At 45.2% G+C, this 26972-nt stretch overlaps 3 protein-coding genes across 9 annotated transcripts; 1 reads left to right on the top strand and 2 right to left on the bottom strand.

Moving 5' to 3' along the window:
• Window positions 1-25: 25 nt before the first annotated feature.
• fam171a1 (family with sequence similarity 171 member A1) lies at window positions 26-14113 on the bottom strand. Its single transcript, XM_011605643.2, has 9 exons — window positions 13704-14113; window positions 9283-9510; window positions 8654-8746; window positions 6593-6751; window positions 6096-6272; window positions 4135-4251; window positions 3669-3783; window positions 3395-3506; window positions 26-3291 (listed from the first exon to the last, which is right to left on the bottom strand). The coding sequence occupies exons 1-9, from the start codon at window positions 13825-13827 to the stop codon at window positions 1807-1809; spliced, it is 2610 nt and encodes an 869-aa protein (XP_011603945.2). The 5' UTR covers window positions 13828-14113; the 3' UTR covers window positions 26-1806.
• Window positions 14114-15849: 1736 nt separating this feature from the next.
• Window positions 15850-24825, top strand: msh5 (mutS homolog 5). Of its 7 annotated transcripts, none has more exons than XM_029838193.1 (28): window positions 15850-15987; window positions 16467-17164; window positions 17238-18227; window positions 18452-18547; window positions 18631-18754; window positions 18887-18967; window positions 19155-19208; window positions 19296-19417; window positions 19514-19623; window positions 19922-19957; window positions 20229-20311; window positions 20400-20445; window positions 20721-20859; window positions 20941-21003; window positions 21083-21211; window positions 21301-21373; window positions 21460-21569; window positions 21660-21740; window positions 21821-21908; window positions 21985-22052; window positions 22165-22283; window positions 22456-22582; window positions 22684-22833; window positions 23079-23153; window positions 23973-24119; window positions 24328-24465; window positions 24536-24609; window positions 24677-24825. In XM_029838193.1, the coding sequence occupies exons 4-28, from the start codon at window positions 18458-18460 to the stop codon at window positions 24795-24797; spliced, it is 2448 nt and encodes an 815-aa protein (XP_029694053.1). In that variant the 5' UTR covers window positions 15850-15987; window positions 16467-17164; window positions 17238-18227; window positions 18452-18457; the 3' UTR covers window positions 24798-24825. The 7 variants fall into 7 exon arrangements, with proteins under 7 accessions (XP_029694053.1, XP_029694054.1, XP_029694051.1 ...); XM_029838194.1 differs by having other exon boundaries at window positions 15856-15987; window positions 16398-17164; window positions 20766-20859; XM_029838191.1 differs by having other exon boundaries at window positions 15856-15987; window positions 16398-17164.
• A 250-nt stretch (window positions 24826-25075) lies between these two features.
• On the bottom strand, window positions 25076-26971 carry LOC115250280 (protein Bouncer-like). The gene is made up of 3 exons (XM_029838205.1): window positions 26786-26971; window positions 25422-25589; window positions 25076-25329 (listed from the first exon to the last, which is right to left on the bottom strand). The coding sequence occupies exons 1-3, from the start codon at window positions 26838-26840 to the stop codon at window positions 25106-25108; spliced, it is 447 nt and encodes a 148-aa protein (XP_029694065.1). The 5' UTR covers window positions 26841-26971; the 3' UTR covers window positions 25076-25105.
• Between the last annotated feature and the right edge of the window lies 1 nt (window position 26972).

The following is a 26972-nucleotide window of genomic DNA, read 5'->3' as shown; positions in this document are numbered from 1 at the left end:
TGTCCGCTTATAAAAACACTCGGGATCAAAATTTGGCTGTTTATTCAGAATAATGGGCTTCAAATATAATGACAGAAACCAAGTTACATACTGGAAATGCTATATTGCAACCTCACACGCCGACTCACAGGTTTTTGACCAGAAAGGAATAAAAACCAAAAACACTATACACAACCTTAAATGACCATGACGCCTACATAAGCTCTGAACGGATGTATGTCGATTACTTGGGCGCAATATGACACAAACTCACACCCAGCAGCATTTCAAATGAGCAGGACCACAACCAGCTGTGCACAAACATCTGTGGGAAACATTCACGCTAAAAACTCCACAAAGTAGATGCGCTTCACGTACAATTGCACTTAGCTGTAATCATCACTCGTTGCACTGACAAGTTGATGCTGATTAGAGAAGATTTGGGATGGCAGAAGCTGGTAAAGGTGTCCCCACGTCCGCAGTGTGTGACGCGCCATTGCTGAGGAAAGGTTACTGCACGCCTTCCTTCACAGCTTTGGAGAAAAAAGGTGGACTGAGGTAGAAGGGAAAAAGCCAAGAAGGCAAAAGAAGGCAAGAAATAAGGAGTGTTATCTGTTCCACAAGCAAGCTGCAGGGTTGGGTTGTTCAAAGGCACTTGGAACATGAGGAAAAGGGTGGGAAAAAACCCCAAAAAAACACACAAAATATTTTGGTTGCAGGTCAAAATGTTGCATGGTGACTTGGTTTAGCTAGGTAAGGCGGGAGAGGAAGAAAAGCCCTTAACATACTCAAACAAATAGCCTCCTTCTGCGGGTGGAACACTTCATGTTGGCAATTAAAATCGGAGTAAATAAAATTTACAAAATGATCATCTCAAGCAACCGTATAAAAGTGGTGCATAGCCTTCAGAGCAAAAACACAGACAGGAACAATTAGAAAAAACCTTCATGCGCTTGGGTCTGAGCCCGGTTCTGGAACCCTGGTCACTGGCACAGTGGTGCATCACATCATTGTCGTTCTGCAGCGTTGACAGTGGTCACACAACCTTCTGATTCCATTAGAGACACTCAAACAGTATCATAATCAGAGAAACAAGCTGAATAACTGTAAATTCTGCACAGCTCCCCAACAGTATGGCTCAAGAATAAAGCTCCCCCCAACCCAACGCTTCCACTACGGTTGCTTCTTACTCTTACAAGGCTATTTATAAAAGGCATATATTCGTTGTGCATAAAATATTCTATTTCTGTCCTCCGCGGTCCATTCGTCTCCCTCGCTTCCATCACAGATGGACACCCGGCGGTGCAGAGGGCAACAGTGGTCGTTTTAGACCGGCCGGGATCTGAATCGCCCCCCTTCGCATTCTGGATCCCAGTGCTGAAAGTCAGTGCTAAAACAAGGATAAAAGGGCTTGTGGAAACATCTGGAGAGCGGACAGTTGTGGTTGCTGAAATCGCTCCTCCTGTCTACACCAGCAGCAAACACATCTCATCTCTGGCGATCATATAGACAAAATACATATTCCTGTCAAAGTAAATGCGTAAGATATCCAGACTAAAGACCCTAATCACTACAAATGTAAATATACATCATACTGGGAAGCCATTCTAGCCATTATTGATTGTTGGGTATTTGGGTTTGAATATTTGTGTTTTATAAAGTTCCTTGAGAGAAGACGCGTGACTTTTACCCCTGAGGTCTCTTTCATAAGAGTGAAATCTCTTTCAGAAGGGTTGGTATACACAGGAGGAACAACTAGCGCAACCAAACATAAATATGAAGGTGAACATGTGAAGCTAACGGGGCGCCGTCCTTGAACCGAGTGTATCATTTAAGGTTAAAGGCCAGCAGGGGGCGCTCCTCCCTCTTTTGCCACGGACTTTTCTTCTCTTCTTCGACATCTTCCTGCACTACATTAGCATCAGCGCACGCCGGCAGCAGGGCCTGATCGGTCCTGATAGTCCCCCCCTCTGGCGATGGCAGTGGAGGAGGAGAGGCAGGTGAGGAGGAGGAGGAGGAGGAGGAATGAGAGGGTGATTCCACTTGTATTTGGGCCTCCTCCACATCTCCTTTCTGAGCCTCTGCCGAAACTGTTTCACTGTCCTGTGGGCTCTCCTCCTTACGCATCTCCTCTTCGCCATCGTCCACATACACTAGCTGAGAGTAGGTCGTAGCTGGGGGTGTGACCTTCGACCTGTCGAGCTCCCTTTCCTCTCGATCTCCGTCCCTACCCCTGCGTCCTGCTCTCGGCTCATTCAGGTCCACACCAGAGTCCAGACTGGCATCGTTGCCGCGCCTCCCACCACCGCCGCTATCTCGACCCTCTCCTCCGCTCGATCCGTTGCCGTGGCACCCTGCTCGCTGGAGATCGATGTAGGAATGGCGAATGTGAGCGTTGGAGCGTCCGTCGAGCGAGACGAACCAGGCTCGCGGGTGAGGCAGAGGCTTCCCTCCTCTCAACTCCATCAAAGTCTTTTCAGCCAACAAGGTGTCCTCTCGGTTAATTTCCACCAGGGCGTTTTCCCCGAGCGCCGATGGGATGGACAGAGAGTCCGAGAGGCCGCGCGGCTCCCCGTCGGCGTGCTTGCTGGGATTGGGAGCGCAGCCCACTGGTGTCTGCCCAGGTGGTTGCTGGGAATGTGAGGCGTTGAGCTCCGCCTGGATGGTTTCCAAATCGCTTTGTTGCTCCGTCTGCAGCAACAGAGCCTGACCGGACAGAGGGTGCTCCCCTGGAAGGCGCATGTAGTGGGCCGGAATCACCAGTGTGGGGCGCACTCTCGGGTAGCCGTCTCCTCCGCTCAGAAGGTCCACGGAGCCGCAGCAGAGCAGCTGGCCGGGCCGGGACAGAGGCTGGAGGCTGGGGCGCTCCAGGTGGTCCACGGAGCGGGACAGAAGATAGTCCGGCACTCTGCCCTCGCACCCGTCCCCTCTGCTGGGGGAGTGGGGAGGAGAGGAAGGTGAGATACCATCAACTGTCCCGGGGCTGCTCAGATGGTTGGCGGACACCTGGCAGTGGTTCAGGTTGCCGGACGAGCAGACAGAGGTGCAGGACTGACGGTAGCCGCGCTCTGCTCCGGAGGGAAGCGAGGCCTTCAGCTGGAAGGTCTCCGCGGACTGCCGGTAGTCTCTGCTGCGCGGAGTCAGGTTGCCCAGCGACGAGCCGTGGTGGCTGTTGTTGCCCAGGGAGGAGCGGCTGTGCTTGCCGTGATGGATGACGCTGTGCTCACGCCGATTGTCTTGGTGCTCGTACGAGAAAGGTTTCAGCATCGGGGTGGTCATGTCGGGTTCCGTCGCTGTGGAAACCAGTTCCAGCTGTACCGACAAAATACACAACATGAATTATGATGTGAAAACCATGAAACATAGTCTTCTAACCAGGCCAGCTGTAGGTGTCAGCTCATTTATTCAGACAGACCTCGTTGCTGATGAGATTCAGGTGGGACATGGAGGTGGCCTGATCCTTCTTGTCCAGACTGGAGGATAACGTCAGCTTGCGGTGCGACACTTGAGGCTTTAAACATCGACGCCTGTACCCAGACACAGCGCTGCTATTACGAAGGAGCTAAACGTTCTCCGAGCCATTATGGTGTGTATTTGACTGTGCAAGACTTTAAAGATCTAAAGCACAAAGAACAACCTCTACATGTTATGTTTCAGATTGTTGTAGCATTTGCTGCCTTATCACACACCTGCAGTAGTACAGCAGAAGGCAGAGCAGGCACAGCAGGATGAGAGCCATTCCTCCCAGTATAGCCAACAGAAACACAGTATGGTACCTATTCATGTCTTTGGAAAACACTGGACCTGTGGGGCGAGAGGGGGATTTCTTATATAGTATATATCTACTTATATAGTATAGGAATACTTATATATTTTGACAGCGATTACCGTAATTTCCGGACTATAGAGCGCACCTGATTATAAGCCGCATAATCTAATTTTAGAAAGAAAATCAATTTTGTACTTATACAAGCCGCACCAGAGGGATGAGGGTTAGTAAAAATGACTGATTCACAATAGTTGTGATAGTGCGCCACGAAAAAAAAACATAAATAAGCCGCACCGTAGAAAAAGCCCCAGTGTTTAAAGTGTAGGAAAAAAGTAGCGGCTTATAGTCTGGAAATTACGGTAATGGGAAATAATTTAGTTTCTCACCTGAGCGTAATGGAGACATGGCTGCCAACCAATATCCCAATTGAGGTGCAATGTAGGTCAGAATGAGCTGATTGCCCTCCCGCCGCACGTGACCCCAATTGCTCTTTAGCCAAGCACCTGCATGCACAGACAAACATGCAATCATGTCTACATGAACATTTGCAAAATTTAAAGTGTACATTAAGATTAATCATTGTTGTGTCAAATATAAACAGCAAGGATAACTGACATTTTTATAGCCTGCAATGCAGTACCCATCGCAGCCACACGGTGGCAGCGCCCTCAGTCCAATATGAGCGATTGGAGTGACTCAAGGGCACGACCGCCCAAATCTAACACTAAGCCTCAGACACTGACACAGGGCCTCGCAATAATGCTGCACCAGCAGGAAACATTCGGTCCTGCTATCACAACTCTGAGATTATTGAGTAGACTGATAAGTTGCTTTGTTTGAAGAAACAAGTGGGGAGAAAAAAGCAGTGAAGAAAGAGATGGGGAAAAACAGGAAATGCATAAAGGACAAATAATAGGAATGAATCTAAGAATGAAAGGAAAAGGACAGGAAAACAGAAAACAAAGATGGACAGGATGACTGGAAGGAGAGGTAAAAGAATGAGGAGAAACAGAGGAAAAGAGACACCAGCAGCTGTGACTCAGCACCTCTCTCCCTCACAAACACACACTGGCTCCTGCCAAGATTCACCTCGGTTCTTCCTGACTGTTCCCGCATGGGAGTCCTCTCTGTGCAAGACCGACCTGTTTTATTCTGACATTTAACGACTCTGTTCCCACGCTTCTGCACAATGCTACATGCTCTCTGATCTGACACAAGGCAAACATCGCCGACGTCAACACAACCCACGAATTACTTCTGCCCGTCGCCCATTCATGCTAAGTCAACACAGCTGACAACGTTCCTTTTCCTCCGCGAGGGTTGCAGACGCCGGTCGATTCTGCAGGAGTTCCCTTTCTTCTGCATCGTCAGGGTGAATCTGTGTTTACAGGTGGGCCAGGCACAGAAGCGACCTCATCTATATTTGACGTCATCTTGAGATCTTTTCAGATGCAACAACACTGTTGTTTGCAAGTTATACAAGAGAAACTGGTTTCTAGCGGCTGACACTGTAAACACAATTAGCTTCTTTATGAAACAGCTTTTACCAACAAAACGCTCCTCCATGTGAAGCACCTGTGTTTCTGTCTTCCATGAATACTCACAAATGCGTAAACCCCCACATCAACAGCTATAGTGAAGTCCCTCAATTAGAATTAGAAACCAGACCCGTCTGTCCCGTTATTTATTTGGTGGGTTGCTAAGAAACGCATGATAGAGCAGAGCGAGAGAGAATTCTGAGGATGGCTGCTATTGTGGAAATTCTCACTGCCACAGGCCGTGCGTGGGCTGCGTGTGTGTGTGTGTGTGTGTGTGTGTGGGTTTGGGTTTTTTTTAGCTTTTATCAGAACCCTTTTATGAGCTCTGGATGTTGATACTTTGGGCACTTTAAAAGAGGAGTCTCAAGACCTATAAAACATCACAAGATCATGAGAAACGCAAATGTTTCGAAGGAGTATTTTAGAGAGTGAATCACTATTTTTCCAAAAGTCGACATTCAGTCGCTAGTTTTGTTGACCTATAATCGAGCATTGTTTACTACTACAGAGGACAAAAGATTCCGACGCAAGATGCATTCTTATAAAGAAAACGTGTTGCTGGCCGCATACCTTCCTGTTGTACTTCTAGGGACAAATAAGAACAAAGTCCACTGCTGATGTAACGCTGCCAAACGTCTATTTGCTCGGCCCGTTCAGGCAGAACTGGGCGCGTCACTGGGATTTAAAACAACTGTCTAGGTCCAGAGGGTCTCGCAGCCCGACCAGAGGCTTCTCTGCTGAGTTCACTGACCCTCTGTTGCCCGGTAAAGGCTTCTGGGGAGGTCCCTATGGGTTGTTTCTATACGTACCCAATTGCGGGTCAAATCTCCAAGCGCGGATTTCGTCATTCTCCTTTAGGTCACTGTCAGCCGGCAGGGGGATGGAGACGCTGATCGGCCTGTTCACTTGGAGCTCTGTGCCGTCACTGGCCAACAAGTGAACCGAGATGGCTGCAACAGGAGTCAGCTCGAACCTCTTTTCTGTCCCTGCAGATTAGAGGAAAAAGAAGGGGGGGGGGGGGGGGGGTGAACTGAAGCTGACTGGGAGTGGGAATACCCGGCACACGGCTGGGAACTACAAAACCTCAGATAAAAGGAAAGTTCTGAGATGAGGAAACAGGGAAGCAAACAAAGGAAAGGCAGGAAAGACTGGAGTGAAGGCTACTCAGAGGTCACCAAGAGATGTCAAACATGGAAACGAGAAGACAAGGGTCAAGTAAGAAAGCCGCTCTTAAACGTACTTCATCCTCCGTCTCTTCTGTTCCTCTGTCTGCACTCATTGAGGCGTCTGTCACCCCGCTACCTACCTGTGCTGTTGCCGTCGACGGCCTGCAGGTGAGGGAAGTGCTGGATGTGCGACAGGGAGCTGGCCACCGTCAGCAGAGCCGTTAGGTCGGCGTACGATGTGTTGAAAGGAAGTGTTAGAGCTCGGCGGGGGAAATTAACAATGGGTGGATGCCGGAAACCTTAAGACAGAAAAAGACGGACTTCAGAAACAATGGAGGAGTTTGAGAAGAGTTCTAAGAGACTGTGGCTACGTTACGTTAGCACCCAATGATGTTTACCGGTGGAATCTACATCCTTCGTGTCCATTTATACTGCTGTGGATCGTACACCCACACAGAAATGTAACCTAATCTTTATGCGAGATCATATAAGGTCCCGTTTTCCCCGAGATTAGCGACTTCGTTTCGAACAATTTCAGCAAAAGAAAAAATAAAAATCCAATAATTAGCTGATCCTTCAACAAGGGCTGCCTGTGTAACGGGAGCTTGATTCAGATTATTGTGCTGAGCTACAAAACACTGACTCTGTTAACAACACTTCAAAGAGCAAATTACATCCAGGCCACTTTTTAGTAGACCGAAATAGTTCACCCGATTAATGTTGAGCTTGGCTGAAAATATCTGCCAGAAAATGTATCCCTAATTTTAAAGATGTGCATAGCAAATGATTGACAATCACAGATGCACAGCATGACCAGTCCAGAACGATTCAAACAATAAGTGAAAGAAAATCGAACTCTAAATGATGTGATCAGCCCCTCCAGGTGTGGTGTAGGTGACGCAACACCTACACTGACACTAACTGAAAGGTCTCTTCTTCACTCCTCTCCATCTGAACCCATTACGCAGCCTCGTCCGGCCATTAACACATCCTATAGAGCGATAAAAAAAAAGCTAAAGCAGCATGTTGCTGGACCCAGCAAGGTGATGTCATGTTGGTCTGACTGCGAGTGCACATTCCTGAGCAGTGAGACACATCCAGCTGTACAAAGTTGTTCACTCTGAGCACTTTAGCTGCGCTCCACATGAATCTCTGCGAGCGTTTCACGTATGGATTTTAACCTTTTTCTCTCGGGCGGGTTCCTGTAATTCAGGTGTGAGCGTCGTTTCCCTCTGGGGCTCCGGCTTTACGAAGAGCAAACGTCCGCGTTGGAGCGTTCACTTCCTCCAACTCCTGTTGCATTTCCCCCCCTCCACTTTTCTCTCACCTCATCTGTTCCTCCTTGTGTTGGACACCGCTCTGCCCATCCCCCCATCTCCCTTTATTCCCCCAAATGCTCCACCCATCCACCCACCCTCCCTCCATCCACAAACCCACTGTCCAGCACATACTGTATCACCATCCACCTCCACTTCTTTGACCCTTTCCGCGCTCAGCGCCGAGCTTTATCGCTCCCCTGGGCGCCCTGGTTCTCAACATTAACGGCACCAAGTGTGACGGACGCTGTACCGGCCGCGTGTTGTGGGAGGCGTGCGCTCCTATTTTTACATGGAGTGTGTGTGTTTTCTTTACGCAGACAATAGGGCAGACACATTAAATTACTCCCTTGTCAGTCACAGACACAAACAAAAGAGCCAGCAGACAAAGAGCCACTGACTGTAGTGACTGAAATCCCCATCTAATATAATTACACACACCATCAAAGAAACTGGATTTATAATCGGCTCGCATACGTCTGGGACAGGAGGCGATTAGAATAAACAGCTTTGACTGTTCCTAATAAATGACTTTACGTTTTATTCTGTTAAAAGCAGGACCTTTCTTTTAAAATGAATTATAACTTTGCTTTGTTTTGTGTTAAACACTTATGTTTAGAGTCTTTTCACTGAACCGGTTCTGGGAGAACTCAGCACAGGGTTATCTGGAGTTCCCCTCAGCCTTCATTAGCACCAATATTAATGTTTTTATCTCCGTGTGTTGAGGATGCTACTGTCATACAAGACAAAGATCCAGAAAAGCTAAAGTTGCTCATGTAACTAATTACAATAAATAATTCAAAGTCATTGTTCTTTTTTCAAAGGTGCATTGAGGAGTTATTGAACCAGAACACGTGAAGCCGGACGCAGAAACAGTTAACTCACCTTGTAAGCCTGAAACTATCTCCACCACTTCTTCATACACCATCAGAGTTGCGGTTCGTTCTGGAAGTAGATCCAGGCTGATGGAGGAAAACACTGGAAAACACACGAGCGCAATAAAACACATAAACTGCATTAATCGACTGACTGAATTCATTATGATATAACAGGCAAATCTACCTGGTTAAATCATTGTGAGACAAAACAATAATTAGATCATCTTTCTGCATCTTTAATCGCCTTGTTTTCATCCCGCCCAGCGTGGAGGGCACAAGTCCACCTAGCAGACTACACTTCGTTCCCCTTCCTTCCTTCCTTTCGCTCCTCCATTGTTCAGAGCTGGTAAGCGTGATAATCCAATTGGCTGCCGTTCCGTTGGCTCATAATAACCACCCCAGATAACACACACACGGAGTGGTGCCGCACACTCTTGGCGTGTGTAAAAGTGTGTCGGTGTAACGCAAGATTAAGCGGCCCCCATGCTGGGATTTGGCAGTAAATGTAATAAATGTGTAATGGAGAAGGCCTCTCATCTACAGTTCACATACCTGGCAACTACATATAGAATCTTTAGGCTTAACAAACAGGAAAATAACCCTCCCTCACACGTGCGCACACAAACACTCATCTACCAGGTAATCTGGAGGGAGTCCAGGGCACCGAGTTCGGCACGTATCCCGGTTTGGTTGCGACGACAAGCGAAGGCGTCCCGAGGCGGTAGGGGAAGCGCAGGTAGGTGTTGCCATCAGCCGAGGTGGTTTCCGTGGTTACAGACGTGTGGTTGGTGAAGAGCTGCACCGTGACTCCGCTCAGCGGCTGGTGAGTGCTGGCGTCGCTCAGATGGACCTTCAGGGTCACCTCTGTGAGCAGAGAGCAAAGTGTTTACAGACCCAAATATGTACAGGCGTGTCAAGAGGGGCCGTGAAAACACACATAATTCACAGTGCTGTCTTTCTGCTGGGGTTTGTCTTGGTGCCAGGCCCTTTGCCTCCATCCCAGTCCATTTCCTGGATTCCTGACAACCCCACTTCCCCTCTGAAACAATGGACCGCGTCCTGCTGCCAAAAAGGCCTGTCACAAGTGAGGAAGCGACTGCGCATATAAACACCTCCTCTAATTAGATGGAGAAATAACTCCACTTGCAAAGAATAGCAGGTAACAAAAGGCTCGTATAAAAGATGTCAAGAGTCTGGTTATTTCAGCTGGGGGCTTATTACACGTTTTAGTCAGGGAAAAATGAAACAGGACATAAACACACATGAAAATCTCAAGCAAATGTCGATGGCTGATGAATAATTTATGGCGCCACGTAGGGTCTTAAAAAAAAGATGATTTAGAGCTCAGCTCTGAAGAGACTGACCACAGCCTGCCAGCACGTCCAGAGATATTTCACTCTTTTTTCTTCTCGGTTTATTCAGTAACAATTTCGTCACATCATCAACTTCCAGCATTCCAACCAATTGATAATCAAAAGGCAACTCTAAATAGAAAACAACCTTTTCAACTAGGTGCCGTCGCCGCGTTAACACACAGTTCCTCCTGACTGGTGCCGCAGTGCTGTTTTAAGCAATTTATGTAACTGGGAGTATACTGGGAGTCTCTCCCACGGGATGAGTGTTATCTTCCTCTGACGCAACATGTGATTCCTGCCATTTGTCTTTGTGCATCTGACAAATCAGGGCTGCGTGACACTACAAAATCCTGCATTTGCAGCTTGCAAATGAGGCCCAAACTTCTACAACAATGACACAAACTCACTTCAGAGACACGACTTGTTGTGGTGCTGAGATTTGCATTTGCGAGTGAAGTTTGTCTCATCGGGGCTCCTCCCAACATAAATCAAACAGCCTCCCCCAGAACCAACTGCAGTTTGCCTTTTATTGCAACTTTCCTCAAACCCCATCCTCCCCACCACATGGGTGTAGCACGCCACCCCCAGACTAATCCACCATCCCCCCACTCGGGGATCTTGTGGTAAGAGAGGAACCACTTTGGACAATCTGGTAAGAGTTCAGCGGGAGTGCAGGCTCCGCCTGGACGCCGCGCACCCAACGATATGTCGGCGTGTTTCCTCGCGCGCTGGCGGGGGCCACATGAGCATCTGGTGTGGTCTGGTGTGAAGCTCTGACCCTCCGTCCCACCCGTCGCCTCGCTCATTCTCGCTGTCAAACCAGAACACGTGCGGAAATACACCGAACCGGTCGCTGTGTTGTTTCCGCCATGTTTGGGTCCGTGACGACCTCACTTTCCGACCCCGTCCCGATGAAATGTTGTTACGTGCACCAGCTGTGCTCACTTTAAAAGAAACCCCCCGGGAGAGAGGCAAATGCAGCAGACCCCTCCCGAAACGATCCAATAAATCAGGAGTGCTCTGGCATCATTGTTAAACAGGCTAAGAGGCTCTTTTCTGCTTTGACACTCGAAAGGGGGGGGGGACAGAAACGCGCAGGACCTCAGTAACTACTGCTAGACTAAGTTAAAACCTTGTCTGTGTTTAGTGAAGACATATGGAGATACAGATGTGGGGATACATGTTCCCTGGCTCACGCTACCATCTCAGCCCAAGTATCAGGGACGACAGCAGCCGTAGCAGCAGGGTGGCTGGGTGTGTTTGCACGGAAGGGGGGGGGGGGGGGCAGAGATGGAGGCATGTTAAATCCTAACAGACCCCTCACAGCAAACGCACCGAGACAACACTTCAGATCAGTTTCGCCGCATTAAACCCTAAACTGGAAAGCAAATAAAAGCTTCTCCAGTTACAGGACAGCTTGAGCTACAGTGCGAAATGCAACAGAAGAAATAATGGAGGATAAAGTACTCCCCCCACCAAAAACTAATAATAAACTGTTCTGGAAGATCATGAAAAGGCCCAAGTTAGAATGGCAGCACATTTGGATCCATTTTTAATTTGGCTTAATGGAAGTTTGCTGCATTGGAGAGAAATTACAAGGCAGCAACGAGCCACAAGAGAGGTGTGATAAAGTGAAAATGAATGGCATGGCTGGACTCCAGTGGGTGTGGGGGGGCTCCTCTATATAGAGCAGATCCTTGTGTACTGGGCTACTGCAGCCACACCAGCAATAAACACTCAGTAAATTAGTGTTCACACTTCTGTCAATGAATAAAAGTACTTAAGAATCCAAGGTGTATGACACAAGGGGAGTCTCCTCTCCAACAGCAAATCATCATTATAGCCGCTGATATTTATTTCAGTGCAGCCTGAGGAACTTCCTAATTAGATTTCGATATGTTTTCCTTCTTTACTCATCAATCACATGGTTCACATCACACAGATTTAGGGACTCAAACCATTGAGTTATTAACTCCACTTTAAATACACAAGCAGTGGTTGTAAATGTAACGTTTATATGTCGGAGGTTGTTCAAATACGGCCCAACAGAAACAGTCAAAGGCTAAAGTGACAGTGCACGTTTACTGCGCACATGAGTAGCAAACACAAGACAGGGGGGATATTTAGAAAATAGGATTGCCAAGTTTAAGTGTAAATTCTGAAACAAACACATTTAGAAAATGAAAAAAGTGGCCCCCAGACTGCTATTTTCTCTTATCTGGATTAAACAGAAGATTGGACACCAGGGCTCAATCCTATTAACTCAGCAGGGGATTGAGCCATGAGTTTACATCACCACGGCTCTTTATCTTGATTCACTAGCCGTGCGCTATCGCATTTATGCTGCATCATGTCCTGTACTCTCCCCAGACAACTCTGTCATTAGCACGCCAGCACCGTGTGATTATAATCCGGCCGGACGGTGGCGATGGGGCCGGATTGGTCTGCTTCCTGGCAGCCTTCGCTCAGCTCTTCAGTGTTTGTCTGCTGTACATGCAACGCCTTGCCTATTATGGGCAGCAGTAATGCGAGATCTATATCCGTGGCTCGTCTTGTCTGACGCCGCTCGTGCAGCCGGACAGACCAGAAGAAAGTCCTCAGCATCGACCTGAACGCACACACACACACACACACCTCGGGGGGCAAGGCGAAGGCCGGAGAACAAAGTGAGGACGACAAAACGCAGAACCCAACGTCCCAAGTTTAATTATAGCGTCAGAAACTTACTAGAGACTGTCCAATAATTGAACAGTCGGTCATGTTGCCGTGGTTGTGGACACTAATGGAGAGCCACCAAACACTGGAGGAAGAGTGGATGTGCACGGCGTGCATGCAAATGAGAGATAAAAGGGCAGGACTCGTCCCATGTGGTCCAACGGACACGGCGCATCTGCTGGGAGAGCCCAATGTTTGTCAGGGAATGGGGACGCCAACACGTTATCGACTGTGCTTTTAAACTTTGCATCACTTTGCCGCTGACACCGAGGAGAAATTCATTTATTCACGGATCACTTCCCTGTTTATCTAAACTCACTAAACACACAACACACCAAACCAACTGGTTCCTTGGCCTCAAGCAGAGTGGCTGTGAATCTATGCAAGAATTCATTCGATTGTGGTGGTGGTGGTGGTGGTGGGGGGGGGGTGGTGTCTACATTTCCACCACTTTAAAGCAAAATAAAAACATCTTTTTCTTTCCTGAGATCACTCCCTCCCTGTGGTGATGAACAAACCCACCAGTTTAGAATTTAGGACTGCTAGCTGGGGAACAATAATCCTTAGGTGCTGGATTAGGGGAATTATTAGCTAGGGGTCGAAGCTAAGAGGAAATGCAAGTTTTTATAAAGGTTATTGGTGCCACACAGAACATGAGGAGTATTTTTACTCCTGGAGCCGTGATAACAATGACAAATCACAGCAGCTGGACTCTCCTGCTGCATTGTTCTACACAACATGACCCTGTCTTTATACTCACTATTTTCCACGCCAGTGACGGACCATTAAACATTTCAAAAAGGTTGTGGTGGAACATAAATGGAGGTGGGGAACGAATAACAGTTTTCCTGCCCACAGCTAACTCGCTAACGTTAGCCAAGTTTGGGTCCCAGCCGGATCGGTGCAGGCTAGCAGCACCATTAGCCAGCTAACTAGCAGGTCTGACCGACAAAAGAGACAATTGAGCACCTCAAAACCACTTTTTACCTTCTGGAGCCGAGTCTTTCCGTGGGGTTTTGGTGACAGCTTTGGGAACAAGGTATCCTAAAAGAAGCACCACCGCGGCGGCTCTTCTCCAGTCCACGCTCCGCATCATTGCAGATGTGTGCATCGGCGCTGAATAAAACAGAAATACCAGTCAAATGTTTGGTTATTAGAAAGTCACTGGCCGGCCACATCAGCGTGAACTCGGTTTATTCCGCAAAGAAAGCGACGGTCCATGTTTAGAAAGGGTCGAAACTCCTCAATTTCCGCCTGGAAAGCTGGTCCCGTTGTGCATCCCCAGCCCTTTTTTTGCCGCTCGGTGATTTCTTTTTCATCGACGGACCGGGGTCAGAGATGAAGACAGCCCCACTCCTCTCAGCCACATGCCCCAGAACAGCACCAACAGGCGGCTGCTCCTTCCACACGCAACCCGGGGACGTCCACGGTTGTCTGGCGCCATCTAGTGGTGAGACGACGTAACAGCTCACTCATGGGGGCTGCAGAGTTTGGGAGTTTTTGTTTTTTCTATTAAACTTCAAGTTTTGCTAACGTCCCTATAAAAGGCTATTTAAAAAAAAGATGCCACAGAACAAGTTCAAATATAAACACAATAAAAAGGAAAATAGAAAAACTTAAGCATTATTGAAAACCAGTTAATATATACTGCTGCACTACTACTGCATAAAGTCAAACAGGACTTGAAGATAATTTAGAGATTAATTGCTCTGGGGTTTACCTCCTGATTAATTAAGATTGTTCTTGTAACCGTAAGTAGATAAAAACCTTCCATTAGTCAAAGATCATTGAGGGGCCTCTGGCATAATGGCTTTTTTTGAGTTGTAGCTGGTTTGGTCAGAATATCTGTGTCCTAAAAACATCATTTAGAGTTGTGCCTCTGTTGTGAACATCACACTATTTCTTATTCTGGGACAAACTGTGTGTTGTGATGTATTTTAGATAACAACAGCGACAGTGAAACATGTGTGTGTGTGTGTGTGTGTGTGTGTGTGTGTGTGTGTGTGTGTGTGCGTGTGTGTGTGTGTGTGTGTGTGTGTGTGTGCGTGTGTGTGTGTGTGTGTGTGTGTCAGTGCTCCGTGCCAACTCTACATTCTGTCAGCTCTAGACAGATGTGTTCCCATTAAAGAGCTGCTGCCAGCAGACGTTCAGGTCCTTTCACTGGTTGGCACATTTTCTTCCACATTGTTTACATTCACACATATCTAAAAGGAGAGGAGAGTGTTTGTATCAGTATATTGTGACATCACATCAACAGAAGGAGCTTTACTCTCTGCTCCTTTCAAAGATAAACAGAATCTGTGAAAACAGACTGAGCGATACGAGTGTTTCTCACTGTGTTTTCTTGTTCTAGACTTCTTCCATTCTTTCTGCTAATCTATATAATATGAAAAATGTGACTGTAATCTGAATAAAAGATTTTCTTTTGTCACATGTGACTTATATATCCAAACATGCTGCGCTGCCATCAAGAGAATACAGATTTTAAAAAATCTCTTAGATCAAATGAGAGCGTAAATTACATCCAACCTAAAACGCCATGACCCACTTTCCTGATATAGATTCGTGTCTGTCAGATTCAAGGTTGCAAGAGATGGGGTGTACTACCCAAGCAGACAGAAAATACTGAAAACACAACCTTTTCAAAACGACTCCATAAGGATGAAAGTGTAGAATTAGACAAGGGATTTTGAATGATCAGTATTTGTGTAATATGATGCAGCTTATAACGCTTGCGATGACACTGGAAATAAGTTAATCATCAAAATATGTCACAACAGGTTTTGACCGTATTGAAAGTTTATCAGCCTGCGAGACCGTGTTCAGGGATTACATAAACTTTACCGCGCATGCGCACCTTGGAAAAAATGAGCCGATTTGGTTTCTATTTTATTTTCATCTTCTTGCTAATAAAAAGCCCGAGTTTGATTCTCTTTTTGTGTTTTGCCATTTTTGTTTACGTCCACTACAGAATGCGATGAAAGAAACCCTTGGGAGAAACGTCTGATGGAATTACAACAACCCCCCCTCACCTCTTTATTCTCCCCCATATTGACTCCTAAACGTTTCTCGGCTTTATTTTTCCAGAGAAGTCAGGAGGTGTTTCGTCCTTGTCACCGCAGCTATGCGTGGCGTCATCCCGCAGTGATGGACCGTCCTCGGGGCGGTAACGTTAATGACAGACGCACATAATGCGTGATAAGAGCCTGGTATAAACACGCAGATGCGGGGCGAGATCGGAACAATCAGGAAGGATTCTGTTTAACAGCTGGTGAGAGACTGCAGCGGATCATTTTCCCTAAAATACCTGAAATATGCTGATCTAGGTTAAATCATTGGACCAATAACTCATAATTTATACATATTTTATTACTGCTGGTAAGTGGAAGTGGAGAAATGTGTTCACATTTGAACAATCTCAGTCTTTTTAAATTCTAAATCGCATCTAAATATGATAAGGAAAGTTTTGTCTTTGGCTGTTTTATTTATTTGTTTGTTTGTTTTTTATTAATCTGTGTGTTTAGGTCATTGTTTTATTTTATCTTTGAATGTGGAACAATTTCTAATAAAAGTCCACTTTGTGTACTAGTTGAGTAGCCATTAAACTAGTAGCTAAAGTAGTAACTATTGCCTTAATATAGGTTCATTGTATTAAACACAGTTTACTGTTTATTCCTCTAGATTTGAAACACTAAAAGTGCAACTCTTTGATCCAATGGGGCTCTTGTTGTCCGTCTGGCTGTGTAACAGGGTAAATTCCAGTCCTCCCACCCCTTCATCGGAGTTCCCTCTGCTGGCTGTCCCAGTGTCCTCTCGCCTCGCCATCACCCTCAAGGCCCCTCCAGTTGCACCAGGAGATAAATGCTCACGCTGGAGCTCCGTCCACCACTCCCCAAACTTCCAGCTGTCGCCCTGCAAACAGGAAGTCACACGTTTACCTGTTGAGTGGAGCAGCGATGGGGTGAGGGCAGAGACGGGGGTGAAAACTGGGCTTCATATCTGGGAGGTGATTTGGAATCCAAACCACCGGGGGAGCCATGCTGTGTTAGGCATTTCAAGGCAGAACTGCCCCCTGCAGGCCCCAGGATATAATGTGCTTATAGGGGGAGACTCAGAGTCCTGGGGATGGGAACTTAGAACCAACCAGCTCTGGCATGCAGGGGAGAGACTCAGACGTTACCCAGAGCGACGAGGGAGGTGTAAGTTTGATCATACGCAGCATTTGGGGCTAAAGGCTAACACAAAGACAGCGCAGTCACCGCTGCCCATACCTGAGCGCATCCTGCTGGTCCTGGATGCTGACGCAGGAACTCTCGGCTTCAGCGTTGACGGCAGCTTTCTGGGAGTCGCTTTTAAAGACCTCCCCGGTGGAGTGGATCTGTTCCCCGCAGTGAGCAGCGTGAGAGGGGGGGCCAGCATACGGCTGCGCTACCTGAACGGCGCCAGACGTAAGCGACTTTTCACACACATTGGCTTTGAATCACTGAAACATAAATTGACTTTGTTTTCTTTCCACTGCAGGCGATCCTCCTGCCCTGATGGATTTATGCGCCCTCGCTATTCAACAGCACTTAGGGCAACAAAGGCACAATCAAATCTGCAATTTGCCCCTACCCCAACCTCTCAGGCACTATCTCCTGTCTACTCACACATGAAAAGACCTGCACACAATTGGAATTGGAACAAGAATTATTTTTATGTGAATATGCCATTGTATTTATTCTATTTATTGCAGTGACATGTCAGTGATTCACTGGGTTGTGTAAGTAATATTTTTCTGAAAGGTGCCGAAGAAATATTTGGAAGTGAAGGAATAATGTTTTACACAGTTATATAGTACACAAATGTTTCTTTTGTATGTATTTAGAGCAAATTTCTGACTCTTTTCGATTGTTATAAATCATGATCACTGTAAGTACAAGTTGTTATTGTTGTGTGGTGTAGGTTCTCTCAATTTAATCAAATAGAAATTCAATAACAGAAAATTACTAATGTTGCGGCAAAATATATTTTCAAGATATTTAGGACAATTAAACAAAATTATAATTTCATTTCTGTATTCATTACACTTTATTTAAGAAATGTAACTAAACATTTTAAAAGTAACATGATTTATTGAGGAAATCCCAGTTTCATTAATACTTTAAATAAACCTTATGTACGCTTTGTATGTTTTATATTTTGGGATATTTTGTAATGTAATTTAAAAATCCAAAGTATTTCTTGTCCAGCTTTTATGTAGTAGTCTATTTTGTATAAATCTTTTTCATCTATCTATCTATCTATCTATCTATCTATCTATCTATCTATCTATCTATCTATCTATCTATCTATCTATCTATCTATCTGTTTTGGGTCTTTTTTTCCAAAACTTTGTTGAACAAGACTTTATTAACAATGTTGCCCTGACAACGGAAGAAGGCGCGTGCAAAAAAGGTGTTCCCCTTATTATCAACTTCTGAGTTATATTTAACAATACTAACAACATAAAAGACAAAAAAGAATATCCAGGTAAATTTCGTGGAGTAAATAAAGTTGTCCTTCACAAATGTGCAATTTATTGATAATCAAATAATAACAGCTGCGCTAAAGAGTGGTTTATACCGCCATGTAACATCGACTGTTGCTAAATGCTAATCCTCGGCTTGTGAGTGACAATATAGAGAAAATGTACGTTACGCTGCTGAAAACTGGGGTTATTTCCTTTTGGTTCTAAAAGTTAATAATGTCTTAAGCTCGTCATGGCAGCTCAGGAATCATCAACGAACAGTGCGAGGGGTGTTTTTGGTATAACGGGCATTGATACTGATGAAGAGGAAGAGTCCTCTTTGGTACGTAAACACCTCACACTCGTGTAATGAAAGATTATAGAGGCACCACGCCTACTAAAACTCATGTACCTATCTAATCTCAGGTTTTATTGAGTGTATTGTCCCAACATGGACGATTGGGCCTTTGTTTCTATGACAATAAGGACTCGTCTCTTCACTACATGTTAGACACCTCAGACGACCACGAGCTCCACCTGCTGGCCAGAGGTACAATTTCACATTTTATGACAGCTTCTAATCTTCTTGGCACAAATAACAGCTCTGTGTCCAGCACTAAATTGACTTCTTACTTGTGGTAGTATAGCTAAAAGGCTAAAAGATGTTTTTTTTTCTGTTTAGTCCTACAGGAGGTGAATCCCCATGTTATAATAACCAGTGCGAAGCAGGAGCATTGCATGACTCGCTTCCTGCAACAACTCGGTGAGGAGAAAAAAAAACATGTCTTGGGAAACAGATTAGGGAGATTTTTATCAATGATTTGGTCACAAGAATGGAATTAGATTAGTTATGAGTGGAAGAGCAATTATATGAAGATTATCTTTTGTGGGACATTGCTTCACAAATAGCACTCTGAAAATGCTGCTTTGGCATCTCTGTTCCTTTCCAGGCTCAAACCCAGACTACAAGCCTGAAATTGTTACTTATCCATATGTTGACTTTGGTAAACAAACACATTGACAATATTCAGTTTATTATTTATTCAGGATGTGTTTCTGCAATGGCTTATTTTATTTTCCTAACACTGGAGATCTGAAGGTCAGTAAGCAGAGGTTACTTTCTGCACATCTGCCCTTCCTTCCTGTCTCCATCTCTGAGAGGGAGAAAATGGCCTACCTCTCCTCCTGCATCTCCTTTGACTCACCGTTGATGGTGAGCCAGCTCTTTAAATATTCTCAGATCCACGAGTCCAGTCCATGTGTAGCAGGTGATCATGAAATGTCAATTCTGTGAGTATTTGTTGTGTAGTTAAGGACAGTGGGTGCTCTGCTGAAATGTCTGGACAGGAGGAGAGTGGGAGTGGAGCTAGAGGACAGCAGTGTTGGTGTTCCCATTCTGCAGTTCCATGCCTACACACTGTAAGATGTATATTCCTTTAGCTTCCTACACATACATGAGACTGCAATAACAAATTTATCCTAGTGACAACCATAAAGTAAATTATGTGATCCACTGTTTGTCTCTCTTTAGCCTTTACAGGCAACAATGATGTGCATTTGTGCTTTTTCCTATATAATAACATCCATATTGGCTTTCTCCTTTGAGGTTTTAGTGCTATGTACATGCTTTTCCAGTAACTAAATCTGATTTACATAATATAAGGTGTTACAAATTAACAGTGTTCTCTTTATCACTTGTACATTTTCACCAAAATAGTAAAGGTATCATCTGCATAGACCATGACACTTACAGGTAAGTGTTTTATCACTAAAAGTTTACATATACAGCAAAGTGCAGCCTTAAATTTAGTAACATTTAATAATCCTTTTATCTTAAAGTTTGTCTTGGGTAGAGGGGTTTTCTGCACAGACAACACGTTCAGCACATACCACTCATACATCCAGAATTAGTCAAAAAAAACAACCAATTACATAGTAAATAGAATAAATGAAAGTACGCAATCAACAGCATCTCAGTGCAAATTTAGCATCACAACTGAAACTGAATATTGTTTTTATTCCAGTGTGCTGCAGATATTTAAATCAGAACTTCACCCATCAGTGTACAAGCTGCATTCAGGTGAAAAGGAAGGACTGAGTCTTTATGGTGTGTTGCTTGCTGTTTTTTCAGTTGAAGACATCATTCTGGCAAAAGTGCTGGTGTCAGTGGAAACATTCTCCCTTGTTTGTTGCAGGGATATTGAACCGCTGCAAATGCAAGTTTGGCTCTAGACTGCTGCGGTGAGGACTTCTACGTGTTTGAGTACAGTCAACAAAAAAAATACTGTACTTTGGAAGAAAATATTGGATTTTAAAAAGAAACTAGGACAATATGTTGTTTTCACTGTGGCCAAAACAGAGATTCTGTATGTCATCATCAATAGTATCAACCTACATGTGATGAAGGAGCTCCTGTCGATTTTATGTATTCACACATTTATTCTTAGAAATTAAAAGGGTTTCCTGTTTATTTGTACAGTTGTTAAAAACAAACCAGACGCCCACTTTTATTTCAGCCAGTGGTTTCTACGGCCCACACAGGACCTTGCTGTGTTACACAGGAGACAGGAAGTTATACGTTTCTTTGCATCACCGCAGAACTCCGATGCACTGAGCACCTTGCAGTCTCTGCTCCGCAACATCAGCAACATTCCAGTCAGGCTCTAAGCATTGCTCCACTTAGCCATCTGTTTTTGTTGTGCTGTGTGTAACTGTGCATGTTACTGTGCATATTAGATGCTGCTGAGGAGGATGTCTCTTTCTCACACCAGAGTGAGCAACTGGCAGAGTCTTTACAAGGTCTGAGCTGCAGAATTTTCATATTGTGTGCGAGAGAGACAGACTGTTTGCAGAATGTTGTGTTTGTGTGTTTTCATAGACGGTCTACAGTGCAGTATGTATCAGGGACAAAGTACGAAACCTTCCGCAGTCCATTCAGCTGTTCCGTGATATCAGTGAAGGCCTCTCAGATGACCTCAACTACATCGCCTCCCTCATCAATCGAATTGTACCACCCATTAATTCTCAGCTGCAAATGTGAAACGTATCCAAGCCGATATATATATTTTTTATTTGTCCCTAATTTTAAACTTATAGGTGGATTTTGAAGCCAGTATAGCTGAGAACCGTTTCACCATCAGAGCGAACGTGCACCCTGCTATCGATGAAAGTATGTACTGGCCATCCTCAGACGTGATTACCTTCGCCTCCGTCGAGTCATTGATAGGTTCCCAATGACTCTCCTTCCTCCACCAGAGAAGAGGAAAATGATGGGGTTGTCCGACTTCCTAACAGATGTTGCCAGGAGAGAACTGGAGCAGCTGGACACTCGTGTCACCTCGTGCTGTGTCATCTACATCCCTCTGGTCTGTGTTTCAGATCTGATTTGGTGAAAACAGTTCTTCTCCAGCGCACATATCTCTGCCCATATATCAAACTCCAATTCTTTCCGGCAGATTGGATTTCTTCTCTCTCTCCCTCGCCTTCCCAGCATGGTAGAAAAAGAGGATTTTGAGATCCAGGGGCTGGATTTTATGGTTTGTGATACATCATCATATTTTTTTATGTTTGCCGACATGCTGTCGAACTCAGCGTTGCTTCATGTTGCCCCGCCCAGTTTCTGTCAGAGGACAGACTGCACTACCGTAGCCAGAGAACCAAAGAGCTAGACAGCCTTCTGGGGGACTTGCACTGTGACATCAGAGGTGGGATACATGTCTTATTTGCCTGGTAAACACTGTTAACTATAAACAGTATATTTCTGCAATGTGTCTTTCACAGACATGGAGACTGCAGTAATGACACAGCTGCAGAACTCAATCCTCGGGAGGAGTGCCTCTCTCTACAAGGTGTGCTTAAATTTATGCTTCAGAGCTCACTGTAAAACACCAATAACCATTGTTCCTGAGGCATTTCACAACATCTAGAAGAGTCATTGTGTTAATTGCTTCTGATGTGAAGGTTCTGGATCTCATTGCTGAGCTGGACTGTCTGATGGCAATGAGTAGTGCCTCCCAGGAGTATGGCTACACCTCACCGAAACTAACCAATCACAAGAGGATTACAGTGATGGAGGCCAGGTAGGCGGTCTTGCTCCAGGGATCCCAGTTATTCTTAAACATGGGTATCAATCATGTCGTGATACAGTGTAAGGCGCAATTCTAACAAAAAATAGCACAGAGCATAGTTCTTACACATTATTTACATTTATTTATAAGCCATAGACAGCGTGATTTTTTTTTTTTTTGTCAGACATCCTCTGTTAGAGCTGTGCTCCCCAGTGTTTGTGCCCAATTCCTTTCGGAGCTTAGATTCCCAGGGCAGAGTCAAAGTCATCACTGGCCCAAACTCCTCTGGCAAAAGCATCTACCTGAAACAGGTGAGATTGTCAGAAAAACGTTGTCTCAACAGTTAGTGACCTGAAATATTTAAACCATATAATGGTAACCTGGAGACTGGTTTCTGATTGGGCATTTCCAGGTCGGTCTGATCGTGTTCATGGCTCTGATTGGTTCAGATGTGCCCGCAAAGGAGGCAGAGGTTGGACTGGTGGACGGAATTTACACACGCATGCAGAGCAGAGAGTCCGTGTCGGTGGGCCTCAGCACATTTATGATAGACCTTAACCAGGTGCTGGTGCCCCCACCCGACACACACACACACACACATTTGCCTTCATTGTGTTTATATCTGTCAGAGAGTGTGGGTGTGGAAATAAAGGAAAACCTCCAGCACCAAGTGCCCTCCAGGTTTTCTCCCACTCTCTCCACCTGTTAAGACATTTTATAAATCATCCGCTGCCTACAGCCAAACATAAACTCACACCAAAATAAAACAGCAGTGTGTAATAAACCATCGCGCGTGTCTCTCTCCAGATGGCCCAAGCTCTCAACAGCAGCACAGGCAACTCATTAGTTCTCATCGATGAATTTGGAAAAGGAACAAACACAGTAAGAACTCATTCCAGCTTTGTGAATTAAATGCAAATATACAAAGAACAAGGATAGAGTTCCGCTAATACGAGGCATCAGAAACGAATCCCAGCCAAAATAATCTAATTTGGAGCCACGGCACGAGAAAGATCCTCTGCCCAACATGCCATCCATCCCCCGACCAACCAAGAGAAGCTGTTTGGTGCAGCAGATTTGCACCAACTACAGGCAAAGGAATCAAAAGTTATAAAGTCATAAAGCATGCTGGCTCTCAGCAGCTTTTTAATTTACCTTCCAGTACAGGTATCTGTAGATGTAGCACATATCATTCTGTACATTTATAGACTCTCAGAGTGCTCTGAGTATCCTTATGGTCTCTGTCCTCCATCACTGTCAGCCAGCTTACTCTGGAGAGGGACTGACGGGACCCAATTTTATTTCGAAGAAATCCTTGTGTTGAAACTACAGACCAAGACAATAAAAGAAAATCACCACAGTCTATAGTGAAAGGACTATAGAGAGACAAATCAGTTATTATGTGAAAGTGGCAGTGGAAATCTCAAACCCAAGTAGCTGTCTGGTCTCTAACTTTGCCAGTATTGCTTCACTCTCAGCAGCAAGCAGGACGTATTCATCTCCAAACAACAGCAGTCTTAACTGTGACTAGCTGGTCAACATATTGAATTATTTAGCCAGGTATTTTCCTCCAGAGCTGACAGAGACCAGATGCTGCGCTAAAGGTCCGTGAATGTATTCATCATGCTGGCAGCGGCGCACCTTTATGTGAACTCTTATGTTTTTTCATAGCTGTAGGTTTTGCGTTATGCTTTCTTTTAGGTGGATGGATTGTCGCTGCTCGCAGCATCGATTTCGCATTGGCTGAAGAAAGCGGCGGTGGATGTACCTCATGTGCTGATTGCAACCAACTTCCACAGTTTGCTGCAACTGGGCCTGTTACCCTCCTCTGGTTTTCTGTCACTGCTGGTACTGAGAGCTACTCAGCCGAGCTTACACAACCATAGCCTGGAGCATTTTGTGAATGATCATTAACATTTTATGATGGCAACCTAATGCGCTGTGAAAAAAAAACAGCCGCACAAGTTTTACATGACTGAGTAGTTAGGCCTCACATTTTATTCTACCTCATTAAAATTGTGCGTGTGCGTGGGGTTTTATTTGTGTGTGAGTCCAGACCCTGGAGACAGCAGTAGATGGCGATGAGTTGGTATTTCTTTACCAGCTGAAGGAAGGCATCTGCCAGTCAAGCTACGCTGCCAACATCGCTACACTGGCGGGCCTGCCGCCGAGCCTTGTGCAGAGAGGAGTGGAGGTAAAAATGTGCAAACACACAGCACCACAGATGCATGTACACATAGATGAGTGTGTCTGTGTCTGGGCAGGTGTCTGAACTCCACCGCACCGGGAAGCCTATCAAACGAATTGATACAGCATCTACAGATGAGCAGGCAAACAGGTTTGTTAGAGAAAAGGGGTGAGTGAAAGGGTGAGAAGCCTAACAAGTAACCATCTGTGACTGACAGATGCAGGTTTGTGGTGGAGAAGTTCCTCAGTCTTGACCTGGATGACAAAGATTTAGACCTTCAGCGCTTTCTGAAGGAGGAGCTTCTGCCCTCTGCCGGCGAGCTGCTGAATCACACTTAAACCTTCATGGACGGCACATTTTGACAGCCCTGTGGTTTGTTCAGTCTCTTTAATGTTTTCATTACAAACAGAACTCATTCATCTACGTGCATGCTAAACGTTGTGTTTGACTTTTTGTGCTGCATATGTTGTAGCAGCCCTTCTTTACTTTACACTCACTGTTTGGATTACAACTTTTCTAATGTAAATAACATTACCAATTTCATTACTAATGGTACAAAAAGTCTGTAAAACCACTGACATGTTTTCAAGTGTTAAGCATCACTTCACACTGTTTTTTGGTAATATAAATAACTGTTAAATGTTTATTAGCTTGACGCCGAGGCTTCAGTGATGTGCCAGGTGGCCAAAAAAGCCACAGCTAGATAGAAAAATGTGCTTTTTAGAAGTTTGTGCGCTGAGTTGCAGAAGGGAGTATCGCAGCAGTGTTTGGTAATGACAAATATGGTTTTGTTCGCGAAGAGCTGCACCGTGGTCTCCACACCACACTCCTCTGCTTTCACACAGCCCAAAGTCTTGATGTCCAGATCACCTGCGAAGACACGGCCATTTGGTGCTGTTCAAGCTTTATGTGAAAGGCAGTAAAGTCAGATTGCTAACAGAAAAACATCCCCTTCGTCACACCTGCCTTCCCCCGGCCTGTGAAGCAGCGTTCCTCGAGACTGCAAATGGTCTTGGTGGTATAGCAGACGTCCCAAAAGCCCAGGTCACATTGGAAACACTTCATAAAGTCGTTTTTGTCTTCATGTCCTAGTGAGTCCATGAGGTGTTCTGGTTTTTCGTCTTCCTCACCTGAGCCGAGAAACCCCAACAAAATAAGACACGTGTGTAGTGACTATTGAGTTTTATTAACAAGGCTGATTGAGCATCGAAGGGATTAAAGGGATTGTTCGGGTTCTTGGTGGGTAGATATTTGGCAGAAGGATTTTAAACCGCTGTGATGACCCACATGCTGCTGAGCGCTCAAGAGTCCTAGAAATATAATTGTTTATTCTGCTGCAGTCTGGAAACGGTTTCTTTGAGTCATTGTTATTCAAGATGTACTCCAAGCCTTTCTTTCCGAGTCTTTCACCAAACAGGTACTGGAATTAATTGAAAGAGCTGGCTGCAGGACCACGGTCCCAGAGCGGGACACACCCAGATCCTCTAATCTTTCAGAGGAGTACAATTATTGCTACACATCAATGCAAATAGGCCTCTTCATTAACATGAGTGACTTATTGGCAGAATGTGCACTAAAAAATCTCTAAGGGTCGCGGCTTTGTTGAATTTTTTATGTCTGATTCCTTTCAAGTCTTCAATTTGGTCTCGTAATAACTTGGACGTTTTATCTAAAGTGATGGCCTTTCCAAATGTATGGAATCATGCCGGTTTCGGCTGTATCAGCATCTCTGTCTGAGATTTATCCTTGAAATTGACTCGAAGAGCACACGTGCTGGCCTCGGTCCTGCCACACACTTGGCTCCAGGACTTAAATCTTCCGGCTATGGGATAAGTGGACTTCACCTTCCTTATCCAATCTCTCATCTCCTTACACAATGTTATCTCGGGTGAAGACAAAGGAGTAGTGAGGAGGATGTTTGTGTCAGGTGACTACAGGCTCTCTAAATTTAGACTGATTAGGGAGAGCTATAGGATACAATTGTCCTCCTGACTACTGCTCTTACAAAATTGTTCATTGTGTACTGAGGTTTTATCCTGTGTAATCTTTATATTTAACAATATGGCCAAATTCAACTCATTTCAATTTTAAAGCAGCAATAGCATCAAGCCACATCTTTGTGTGATCACCCGATCTGTTATACACTAAACAGTGAATTAAATGTATTCATTACTGTATATTATGCATCTCCATGTGGATCGTGCAGCACATTCAACCTTTTTAAACGGTGGCCCAGCAGTGCAGGCAAAGGTAGATGTTGCTGCTCAATCAGTTCTAGTCATATTATTGTTTTCTCCACATCAGTAATAATCAAATGTGGTCTTACCTTGGGCAGGCATGAGCACCACGATGGCAAAAACACAGAACATCAGACCTTTCATCCTGATACCTCCACCACTGACTGCACCATGAGGACTGTTGTGGAGCCCAGAAGGTTGAAATTGGATTAGTCCGTAGTTGACCTGCTGTTTGTTCCATCCCCTAACTACTGAAAAGCTGCCAGTGAGCCAACG

The sequence above is a fragment of the Takifugu rubripes genome, chromosome 7, assembly GCF_901000725.2.
Source record: "Takifugu rubripes chromosome 7, fTakRub1.2, whole genome shotgun sequence".
Taxonomy (NCBI): domain Eukaryota; kingdom Metazoa; phylum Chordata; class Actinopteri; order Tetraodontiformes; family Tetraodontidae; genus Takifugu; species Takifugu rubripes.
The sequence above is the reverse complement of the archived record's forward strand: the minus strand, read 5'-3'. Positions and strand labels throughout refer to the sequence as shown.

Bases quoted from the DNA above. Each gene is read 5' to 3' on its own strand.
- msh5 (XM_029838193.1), top strand. From the start codon at position 18,458: ATGGCAGCTCAGGAATCATCAACGAACAGTGCGAGGGGTGTTTTTGGT. The intron at 19,209-19,295 runs GTAAACAAACAC...CTAACACTGGAG, and splicing joins TTATCCATATGTTGACTTTG to ATCTGAAGGTCAGTAAGCAG. The intron at 22,284-22,455 runs GTAGGCGGTCTT...TTTTTTTGTCAG, and splicing joins ATTACAGTGATGGAGGCCAG to ACATCCTCTGTTAGAGCTGT.
- fam171a1 (XM_011605643.2), bottom strand. From the start codon at position 13,827: ATGCACACATCTGCAATGATGCGGAGCGTGGACTGGAGAAGAGCCGCC. The intron at 6,273-6,592 runs GTAGGTAGCGGG...TCTAATCTGCAG, and splicing joins CGTCGACGGCAACAGCACAG to GGACAGAAAAGAGGTTCGAG. The intron at 3,507-3,668 runs GTGTGTGATAAG...GTCTGGGTACAG, and splicing joins CTTCTGCTGTACTACTGCAG to GCGTCGATGTTTAAAGCCTC.
- LOC115250280 (XM_029838205.1), bottom strand. From the start codon at position 26,840: ATGAAAGGTCTGATGTTCTGTGTTTTTGCCATCGTGGTGCTCATGCCT. The intron at 25,590-26,785 runs GTAAGACCACAT...TTCTCGGCTCAG, and splicing joins GGTGCTCATGCCTGCCCAAG to GTGAGGAAGACGAAAAACCA. The intron at 25,330-25,421 runs GTGTGACGAAGG...GTGTCTTCGCAG, and splicing joins CACAGGCCGGGGGAAGGCAG to GTGATCTGGACATCAAGACT.